The 11826-nt window shown below is 38.0% G+C and overlaps 1 protein-coding gene across 1 annotated transcript; it reads left to right on the top strand.

The window, feature by feature from the left end:
- The first annotated feature begins 997 nt into the window (after positions 1-997).
- LOC126006065 (motile sperm domain-containing protein 2-like) lies at positions 998-3883 on the top strand. The gene has a single exon (XM_049771392.1). The coding sequence runs from the start codon at positions 1072-1074 to the stop codon at positions 2638-2640; it is 1569 nt and encodes a 522-aa protein (XP_049627349.1). The 5' UTR covers positions 998-1071; the 3' UTR covers positions 2641-3883.
- Positions 3884-11826: the final 7943 nt, after the last annotated feature.

Raw genomic sequence — 11826 nt, 5'->3', positions numbered from 1 at the left:
TGGAGCCTAGAGATGGTCTTATGCCAGAAAACTTCAGGGGTAAGGTCTCCCTGTATTTAGGCCAAATATTTTCCTTTCCATTACCCTTTTATTTTGTTGAGCCTATGCAAGCAAAAATTGCCACTCTAATACCATTTTAGCTGTGATCCTTTGACTCTAATCCAGGGGTCTCAAACTCAATTTACCTGGGGGCAATTAACCAAGAGGCAAAGTCAGGGCGATCCTTCAGTGCAAAGTCAGTAGTAAGCCTTGAACATTAGGGGTGTGACCCAAACAACTAAAACAAAACAAAACAGAAAAAGATTCCTCGGTGACATCAGGCTGGGAATATCTACGCCCATCCAGTAATTCCCAACTGAGGAAACTGTAAGTGTTGCCTGTGCATGTTTTTCCACTGTCCTGTCTCCTGAACTGCTTGGGAGAGGACCAAAAAGGGCCCAGAAAAATAGCTCTCCCAGAGGCTCATCCAAGGGCCAGAACGCCAAGGAACTCTGTCCAACCTTGAAAACCAGCCATCTGCAGTATTCTGCAGAAAGGAAAGTCCCCTGTTTGTGACGTCAGAATGGGAATATCTATGCCCACCCAGTGAGACTGTGAGAAACTCTAAGTGTTGCCTGTGCGTGTTTTTCCACTGTCCTGTCTCCTGAACCTCTTGGGAGTGGGCCGAAAAGGGCCCAGAAAAATTGCTCTCCCAGAGGCTCCAGAAGAGCATGGCAGCTCTGCTTCGCATTGCACCGTGCACTCTTTCTAACCAATGAACCCCACTACAAAATGCAGAAAAAATCACACTACAAGCATGACAATGGAGAAACCTCGCAGGCAAACACCATGCACAGAGAATGAAGACGATAGTGCGGATGACCTAAAAAATTCCAACCATCTGATTAACCTCTTAGATAAGGAGTTTAGAATAGAAATAAGGAAGATGTTTGTAAAACTCAAAGCATAGATCGATCTGAACAGAACACAAAGACAGAAATAAGAAAACTCGGTGATATTCCAGAAGCAGAGGGGGAAGTGGCACCGGGAGAAGTAGCACCGGGCACTCCGATCACAGCCTCAACCGTGACCATGGCCGACAGTCACGCCCAGAATAAAGCCAAACTCATTTCGGAGACCCGACAGAGGTTCGAAGCTGAGTTTGTGATAGATAAGCCAGAGAAGTATGATGCCCGGGACTTAGAAAGGCTGCAGCAGGATGATCGCTGGGTTGAAAGTTACTTAATTTGGCGCCATGATGTGGTGGATGAGACCCTGAAGATGATCGATGAAAGTTTTCAGTGGAGGAAAGAAATATCCGTTAACGATTTGAATGAATCTTCCATTCCTCAATGGTTACTGGAAATTGGTGGTATTTATCTCCATGGTTATGACAAAGAAGGCAACAAGTTGTTCTGGATCAGGGTGAAGTATCATGTAAAAGACAGCAAAACCATTATGGACAAAAAGAGGCTCATAGCTTTCTGGTTGGAGCGTTATTTCCGGCAAGAAAATGGCAAACCAGTGACGGTGATGTTTGACCTGTCCAAGACGGGGTTCAACAGCATAGATATGGACTTTGTATGTTTCATCATTAACTGCTTTAAGATTTACTACCCAAACTATGTCTCAAAAATAGTCATCTTTGATATGCCTTGGATAATGAATGCTGCTTTCAAAATTGTGAAATCCTGGTTAGGTCCCGAGGCAGTGAGCTTATTGAAGTTTACCGGTAAAAGTGATATACAGGATTATGTGAGTGTCGAGTATCTGCCTCCGCACATGGGTGGAACTGATCCTTTCAAATACAGCTACCCTCCTCTCGTTGATGATGACTTCCAGACCTCTTTGTGTGAAAATGGGCCATTCACCAGTAAGGATGAATGCTCCAGTAAAGAAGACGCTGAAAGTGATAGTAAGGAAAACTTGGAAACAGTTCCTAATGAGGAGCCAGCAGCAGTTACCAAAATGGTAAATTTGAACAGTCTAACAAAAAGCGATGTTACTGAAGGAGAAGAAAATGAAAAAGTTGATTCCAAAATTAAAACTGTCAAGAAACCACTGAGTGTGTTTAAAGGGCCCTTACTACACATCAGCCCTGCAGAAGAACTGTATTTTGGAAGTGCAGGCTTGGGAGAGAAGAAAACCTTAATAATATTGACAAATGTGACTAAAAATATTGTGGCTTTTAAGGTGCGAACCACAGCTCCAGAAAAATACCGAGTCAAGCCCAGCAACAGCAGCTGTGACCCTGGAGCTTCAGTTGACATTGTGGTGTCTCCCCACGGAGGTTTAACTGTCTCTGCCCAAGACCGCTTTCTCATCATGGCTGCAGAAATGGAGCAGCCATGTGGCACAGGCACAGCTGAACTGAGTAATTTCTGGAAGGAAGTTCCGAGAAACAAAGTGATGGAGCACAGGTTGAGATGCCATGTCATCGAGAGCAGTAAGCCTAACACTCTCATACTAAAGGATCCTTCTTTTGGCCAGTTAGACAAAGTCAGTGAAGACTTCGCTCTACAGCTCAGTCGTATACTAGAAAGTAATAGGAAGCTTGAAGACCAAGTGCAGTGCTGTCTGTGGTTCCAACAGGTCTTGCTCTCAGTGGCTGTGCTTTTGCTTGCTTTCGTCATCTCTTTATTCTATTTGTTGTATAGTTAAAGAAAGTGGTACGCCCTAGGAAACAAGACTCTTCGTTCATTAGGCGGAAAGAGTAATAGATCCCCCAACTTCACCAGGCTGCTAACCATGCTGCACATGTGCACTTTCACCAGGAAGTGTGTTGCAAACCACCTAGAAAGGAAAAGAAACATGTCTTGAAATAAACAGCTAGAATAAGGAATTGCTCAAGAAGCTGATCTTTTCAAAGGCTATCACTAGTTAATATGGCAATTTTGTTATGTGAATTAATAGTTTAAATATAATTTATTGGGTTTTTTCCTTTTGATGGGAATAGTCTTTAAACTTAAGTTTCATAATGTGTATGTATATATATATGTATGTATATTCGCTGAATTGAGAGTTCTGATATGCTTTGTTGCAGCCAAAAGATGTAATCTGCTTACTTTGTGGAGCATAGAAGTATGTATGGGAGTGAAGCCAACTTAGTCACTTTTTTATACTATGTAAATAGAGAATATGTACATTGCGGGGAGGGGAAATAGAGTAATTTAAGGAAGTCATGACTTTTGTCATTTTGAGCATGACTTCTTCTAGGTGATAGTTAATATTCTTCGAGAATGTCAAACTTTCAATGCCAAACAGCCTTTGTTTCTTATTCATATTCCTTAATAGCCTGCTTTTCAATTTCAGACTTTTTCTGTACACTTACTGAGTAGAACTTAGAAAACTCAAAGTTGGGCTGCGTTTCTTTTGAATCTGTCACTCGTGTCCTGAAGGAAGAAAGCCCTCTTGGAACTCCCTTTCAATACATTGACATGCTGCTCACTGGCCAAATAGCCCCCCTTTGGCTTCACTGATGCCCCATGACACCATCCTCACCTTTTTCTGACTGCAAAGACTTAGAAGATGTTTGGGAAAGTTATTTAGATGCAGAAAAATAGAGTTGACATTTGAGTTCCTTATTAAACACACCCATGAGAAAGAAACTGAACCGCAGACTGAAGTACCTCCACAGGGTGGGTATAGAGGTGCAGGGAACAAATCTCAAGTGCCGGGTCTTCATTAAAGAGTGAGAAACTCCACTCAGAATGAGCTTTAAACCCTTCAGCCTAGGGCTGATTGTCATGCTGGACACTCACTTAGCCTTTATGAAAATCACTCTGGGGATATTGCCCAAATTTCTAAAACAGAGACACATCACAGGAACACAGACTCATGAAATAAGTTTTCTTAACAGTTTGACTGGTTTCACTCCATGTTGATTCACATATAAATTTCTTATCTGAACAACAACAGCAGCAATATATATAATATAATATAATAAATATAATATAATATAATATAATATAATTAATATAATATAATATAATATAATATAATATAATATAATATAATATAATATAATAAATATAATATATATATAATATATATTAGTCTGACTGTGAAATAAATTCTGAGTTTTTGATTGAGCTCTATTTGGAAATTTTTTTAGTTTATTCTAAGGTATTTAGTCCAAGTGTCTTTCTTGAGAGGCTGATAATTTCATAATTGATTTATAAAAAATTAAGGATATAGGAGCCAGAGCAATAGCAAAGCAGCTGGGCATTTGCCTTGCACGCGGCTGACCCAGGACAGTCCTGGCTTCGATCTCTGGCATCTCATATGGTCCCCCAAGCCAGGGGCGATTTCTGAGCACATAGCCAGGAGTAACCCCTGAGCGTCAAGGGATGTAGCCCAAAAAATATATAAAAACAGAAAATGAAGGATACAGTCACATTCCTTCACAGTTGGCTGAGGAAAGAAAACCTTAAAAGGACACTGTTCTGATGCTTGCTCTTCATTTGGGTTTTTGTGTTTCAGTTTGCCAACTCTGGACAGGAAAGTGACTGCAGTTCACCCTAAGTACTATCCACAGTGATTCCCTGTGTCTGCACAGTCTTTCCCTGTCCATGTTCAAAATTCTTGACTTTTATACAGTTAATCAGATCCCAAAGCCTGTGTGTGTTTCATGTTCTGTAGCAAATAAGAGAACAGTAAAGACTGGAATTATACTGTCCTAACAGTGTCCTTTTAATGTTCCATATGAAAATATGGCAACTCACAAGTCTTCCTTACTGTCTGGCTAGTTGAATCTAATAGCATGTTACTGTTCGTGTGTGCATTACATGTGACTAATCAGAATTGCTGGAAAGGAACTATTGATCAAAAAACCGTCAAAAAACTTTCATTATTCTCCCAACTAATCTTTTTCATTAAATTGAATTGGATTCTGTTCTTGTTGATTTTTAGTCACAATTTGTACAATGAAATTCTTTTTTAATCATAGCATTTGCCTGTTCATGACTAAATTATCAAGGACCAACAATGCTGAAGTTATTTTCACCTAAGACTGGAAATAACTTTTCACAAAAACATTCATGAAATAGCTTGATCTGAAAACCAAAAGGTACCAATTGCTGTTTAACATCACCTTGAAGTTCATAATATCTTGATGTTTTATATCTTCCCACTAATTTTGACTGGACTTAATAGCACTTTACTGTACAATTGCAAGAATATATTCCTAGGATTGTTGCCAGTGTAATTTCTCTAATATTCTGGTGCTTTTCATATTTTTCGGTATTTTTATTACTATATTGGTATTTTCTTTGTATAAATTGATCAAAAGAACATGTTTTCTATTTTAATATGTTTTAGAAAAATAATTACATTTATGAAATAAATATCATCAGGAAAAAAATAAGAAGAAAACTCCAAACTGAAATAACAGATCTAAAAAACATGGTAGCTCAACTGAAAACCTCAGTGGATGGCCTCACCAGCAGGGTAATAGCAGCTGAGGACAGAATCGGCATGCTGGAAGATGAGATGCAGAATAACTCAACATAGCAGAAGAAACTGGAAAAGAACCTTAAGACAAAAAAACAGGCAATGGAAAAAGTACTCAAGGAATGTGAATAGATGAAAATAGAAGTCTTTGATAAACTCAACAGAAACAACATAAGAATCTTGGAGTCCCAGAGGCCCAGGTAGGAGATCTCCAGGAAGAATCAACTGTCAAAGACATCATCAAAGAGATACTCCCAGAGTTAAAGACGACATGCAATCAAATCTTGCATGCACGAAGAGTACCAGCTAAAATAGACCCAAAGAAAAACATTCCAAGACACATCCTCATTACAATGACAAATTCCACAGATAGAAATAGAACACTGAAAGCAGCAAGATAAAAAAGGAAATTACATTCAAAGGAGCATCCTTAAGACTTACAGAAGACATGTCACAAGAAACTCTCAAGGCCAGAAGATAGTGGTGGGATGTTGTGAGAAGAATGAACGAAATGGGTGCTTCACCGAGAATAATGCACCCAGCCCGACTCACGTTCAGGTTTGAAGGAGAGATACATAGTTTCCTGGATAAACAACAGCTCAGAAAATTCATAGATGAAAAACCAGCCTTAAAGGAAAACCGGAAAAGTCTACTTTAAGACAAGAGAGACCAACAAACACAGCAAACTTATCAACAAAGATGACATTAAATCCTATGACAATCATCTCCCTCAATGTCAATGGACTAAATTCACCAACTGAAAGACAAAGAGTGGAAAAATGGGTCAAAAACATGAATCCAACCTTCTGCTGCCTACAAGAAACACATGTGAGTAGTCAGAACAAACATAGACTCAAAATCAAAGGCTGGAGGAAAATCATTCAATCGAACAGCACACTTAAAAAAGCTGGGGTGGCCATATTAATATCTGATGACACCAACTTTATACTCAAAAAGTGGTAAGGGACAAAGATGGACACTATATACTAATCAAGGGATATGTGCAACAGGAAAAAAATCAGACTATTAAACATATATGCACCCAATGAGAGACCAGCAAATTATCTAATACAATTACTGACAAATCTGAAAGAAGAAATCAATAATAAACCAATAATTTTGGGAGACCTCAACACGGCCCTGTCAACACTTGATAGGTCAACCAGACTGAAACCCAAAAAAAATATACTAGTCCTGAAAAGTGTAATGGAAGAAAGAGGACTAGTAGATATATATAGGACACTCCATCCCCAGAAACCTGAATACACATTCTTCTCAAATGTACATGGGTCATTCTCCAGGATAGACTACATGCTGACACATAAAACACACCTTCAGAAAATCAAGAGGATATAAATCTTGCAGGCTACCTTTGCTGACCACAAGGCTCTGAAATTAAGTGTAAACTACAAAGGCACACAGAAGAAAAACATTAACAATTGGAAATTAAACAGCCTGCTACTGAACAAACAGTGGGTCCGAGATGAAATCAAAGAGGTAATCAAAACTTTCCTGGAAACAAATAACAATAAAGAAACAAACTTCCAGAATCTGTGGGACACAGCAAAAGCTGAGAGAAAAATTTATAGCTCTACAAGCACACATCACGAAGGAAGAAGGGGCCTACTTGAATACCTTAATGACACAGCTCATAGAATTAGAAAGTGCTCAACAAAAGGACCCAAAAAATAGGGAGACAAAAGGAAATAACAAAGCTGAGAGAAGAAATCAATGAAGTGGAACCCAAAAAACAATCTGAAAGGTCAATGAAAGCAGAAGTTGGTTCTTTAAAAAAATAAAACAAGATTGATAGACCATTGGCAAAACTCACAAAGAAAGAGAGAGAGAAACCTGATAACCTATATTAGAAATGAAAAGGGGGAGATCACTACAGATATTGCAGAGATCTAAAGGGTAATCAGAGACTACTTTGAGAAACTTTATGCTACTAAATATGAGAACCTAGAAGAAATGGATAAATTGTCGACACTTATAACCTTCCACAGTTAAGTAAGGAGGATGTAGCATATCTAAACACCCTCATCATTATTGAAGAAATTGAAACTGTAATCATTCATCTGCCCAAAAAGAAAAGCCCAGGCCCAGATGGACTTACTAATGAATTCTTGCAAACCTTTCAAGAGGTGCTACTACCAATCCTAGCCAGGCTCTTCCATGAAATTGAAAAAACGGGAACACTCCCAAACAGCTTTTATGAAGCCAACATCACCTTGATACCAAAACCAGACAGAGATGCTGCCAAAAAAAATGACAGACCACAATCCCTGTTAAATGCAGATGCAAAGATCTTCAACAAAATCCTGGCAAATAGGATATAATGTATCATCAAGAAAATCATACACTACGGCCAATTAGGTTTCATTCCAGGAATGCAAGGATGGTTTAACATCCGTAAATCTATCAACATCATACACAACATCAACAAGAAGAAAAATAAAAATCACATGATCATATCAATAGATGCATAGAAAGCATTTGATAAGGTCCAACACCCATTCTTGATAAAAAAAAAAACTCTCAGCAACATGGGAATGAAAGGAACCTTTCTCAATCTAGTTGAAGCCTTCTACCACAAGCCAATGGTAAATATTATCCTCAATGGAGAAAAACTAAAATCTTTCCTCTAAATTCTGGTACAAGACAAGACTGTCCACTCTCACCACTCCTCTTCAACATAGTACTGGAAGTTCTTGCTATAGCGATCAGGCAAGAAAAACACATCAAGGGAATCCAGATAGGAAAGGAAGAAGTCAAGTTCTCACTGTTTACAGATGACATGATACTTTACTTAGAAAACCCTAAAACTCTACAAAAAAGCTTCTAGAAGCAATAACTCATACAGCAAGGTGGCAGGCTACAAAATTAACACACAGAAATCAAAGGCCCTTTTATACACCAATAATGATAGGGAAGAGATGGAAGTCAAGAAGGCAATCCCATTCACATTAGTGCCACACAAACTCAAATACCTTGGAGTCAACTTGACCAAAGACGTGAAGGACCTATACAAAGAAAACTATAAAGCCCTGCTCCAAGAAATAAGAGAGGAAACATGGAAATGGAAACACATACCCTGCTCATGGATTGGCAGGATTCACATCATTAAAATGGCAATACTCCACAAAACATTGTACAGATTTAATGCGACCCCCCTTAAAAATACACAAGACATTCTTCAAAGAAGTGGATCAAACACTTATGAAGTTCATGTGGAACAATAAACACCCTCGAATAGCTAAAGCAATCCTAGGGAAAAGGGAAATGGGAGCCATTACTTTCCCTAACTTTAAACTATACTACAAAGCAATAGTTATCAAAACAGCATGTTATTGGAATAAAGACAGACCCTCAGATCAGTGGAATGGGCTTGAGTTCTCAGACAATGTTCCCCAGACATTCAGTTACCTAATTTTTGACAAAGGAGCAAGAAATCCTAAGTCGAGCAGGGAAAATCTCTTCAACAAGTGGTGCTGGCAGAACTGGTTAGCCACTTGCAAAAAAGCGAACATAGACCCCCAGTTAACATCATGTATGAAGGTAAAATCCAAATGGATTAAAGACCCAGATATCAGACCTGATACCATAAGGTATATAGAACAACACATCGGTAAAACACCCCATGACATTGAGACTAAAGGCATCTTCAAGGAGGAAATTGTACTCTCGAAGCAAGTGAAAGCAGAGACCAACAGATGGGATACATTAAGCTGAGAAGCTTCTGCACCTTAAAAGAAATAGTGCCCAGGATACAAGAGCCACCCACCGTGTGGGAAAAAATATTCATCCAATACTCATTAGATAAGGGGTTAATCGCCAAAATATACAGGGCACTGACAGAACTTTATAAGATAAAAACATCTAATCCCATCAAAAATTAGGAGAAGAAATGAACAGACCCTTTGGTAAAAAAGAAATACAAATGGCCAAAAGGCACATGAAAAAGTGCTCTTCATCACTGGTCATCAGGGAGATGCAAATCAATACCATCTCACACCACAGAGATTGGCACACATCACAAAGAATGAGAACAATCAGTGCTGGCGGGGATGTGGAGAGAAAAGAACTCTTTTTCACTGCTGGTGGGAATGCCATCTAGTCCAACCTCTATGGAAAGCAATATTAAGATTCCTCCCAAAACTGGAAATTGAGCTCCCATTTGACCCAGCTATACCACTTTTAGGGATATACCCTAGGAATACAAGAATACAATACAAAAACCCCTTTGTCACACCTATATTTATTGCAGAACTATTCACAATAGCCAGGCTCTGGAAACAACCAAGATGCCCTTCAACAGAGTAATGGCTAAAAGAACTGTGGTACATATACACAAGGGAATATTATGCAGCTGTCAGGAGAGATGAAGTCATGGCATTTTCATATACATGGATGTACATGGAGTCTATCATACTGAGTGAAATAAGTCAGAGGGAGAGAGAGACATAAAATAGTCTCACTGTAACTATGGGTTTTAAGAAAAATAAAAGTCATTTTTGCAACAATCCTTACAGACAATGAGAGGAGGGGTGGAACTTTCAGCTCACTTCATGAAGCTCACCACAAAAAGTTGTGAGTTCAGTTATTGAAATAACTACACTGAGAACTACCATAATCATGTGAATAAATGAGGAAACTGGAAAGCCTGTCTAGGGTACAGTGGGGGTGGGGTGGGATGGAGGGAGATTTGGGATATTGGTGGTGGGAATGTTGCACTGGTGAAGGGGGTTGTTCTTTACATGACTGCAACCTAATCACAACCATATTTGTAATCAAGATGTTTAAATAAAGAAAAAAAGATATTGGAGAAAATATTAAAAATATATTCCTCTAGGGCAGGGTCACAAAATGTTGTATGGAGGGCCGGAAACGGCCCTTGGTCCGTGAGTTTGAGACCTGTGCTCTAATCCTTAAAATCCCACTTAAACTTTTGAGGTTAACTTAAACTAATATGCATGTGCATGGAACTGTAAAACAATGTTAAAGGAGTTACATACATTTTGTGGCTTTAGTTTGCTTTGCGTACTGCTAAGAAATGTTATAATGTACTACAATCTGGGAACTTGAGGAACAAAGTAATTTTCTATTGGTTTTGTTTTATTTTTCTTAATGCTCTTTGACTGAAAGTTCAAAATTAAGGTGTCAGCAATTCTTCTAAGAATTCTGTTTATGGGTGATTGTCTTCACTCTGTAACTTTACCTTATCCTCTTTGTTTGCATCTTTGATCTCATTATAAAAAATAGAAAAAATAAATAATAGAAAATTAATTGTCTACATATGTGGATTTTGCCCTTGGTCATTCAATTAATCCATTGAGCAGAGAGCCTACCTTTATTTCATGCATTTTTGATCACTATATTTTTAAAATACAGTTACAAAATCAGTAATAAAATACCTCCAATTTCTTATTTTTCAGCATAGCTTTGTATATTGATAGTTTTTTTGTCTCCATACAGACGTTATTATTTAGTTTTCTAGATGTTTTAAGAACGTTGTTGGAATTTGGTAGAGGATCGCATTAACTATTAATTATCAATGTTGATTCTCTAATCCATGAGCATTGGCTATTTTTCCATTTACTAAGGTCTTCCATTTCTTTCTTTAGTAAATTGAAGTTATTGTGAAATATATTTCCAATGATAGCTTTATTTTAAATTATAAAATATAAATAATTTTGTTAATTCCAGTGTTTCTTTGAAACATCATATATATTTCTTAAGGTTCTTAATGTTTACTCATTTGATTTTTAATGTTTTGCTTCCTGAGTATAGAATTATTGCCTAATTATTATACCCAACCTAGGAGAGACAAATGGGTTATCATCAGATTCTATAGTTAACATTTTATTATTGATGTTAGAAAGGAGTGAAATGTGTAGGAGATGCATATAAATTTTAACTGTAAAGAACCAATTTTATGCATGCTGAAGTTAACTAAGAGATTTTTAGAAATGATAGAAAATGACTTTGAAGAGTGCTTTCAACACCCAGACGACTCAGCAACATCCTGCTTATAGGGCAGATCGCTCCACATTTAATGGTATGCTGAAACTAGAAGATGCTCCACATCAGCCTGACATGGATGAAAGAAATGCACAGAATCCAGAATCTTTAAATATAAGAACCTGATACCAACAACAGCTAAAGTGTGAAAAAGTTTCACCGGGACCATGGAGAATGACTCGGGCTGGACAGACTGGTGCCTGGAACCCAGAGTTGGTCTTATGCCAGTAAACTTCTGGGCTGAGGTCTTTTTGTAATCAAGCCAAGGATTTTTTTTTTCCGTTTTCCCCATATTTTTCTGGACCTATGCAAATAACGGCAATTGCCACTATCAGACCTTTACTATGTTTTTTTTACTCTTATCCTTTAAGGGAA

The sequence above is a fragment of the Suncus etruscus genome, chromosome 4 (genome assembly GCF_024139225.1).
Source record: "Suncus etruscus isolate mSunEtr1 chromosome 4, mSunEtr1.pri.cur, whole genome shotgun sequence".
Taxonomy (NCBI): domain Eukaryota; kingdom Metazoa; phylum Chordata; class Mammalia; order Eulipotyphla; family Soricidae; genus Suncus; species Suncus etruscus.
Note: the sequence above shows the minus strand (reverse complement) of the source record. Positions and strands in the feature narration are given on the sequence as shown.

What these genes read in the sequence shown, in the direction of transcription:
- LOC126006065 (XM_049771392.1), top strand. Translation starts at nt 1,072, where the DNA reads ATGGCCGACAGTCACGCCCAGAATAAAGCCAAACTCATTTCGGAGACC.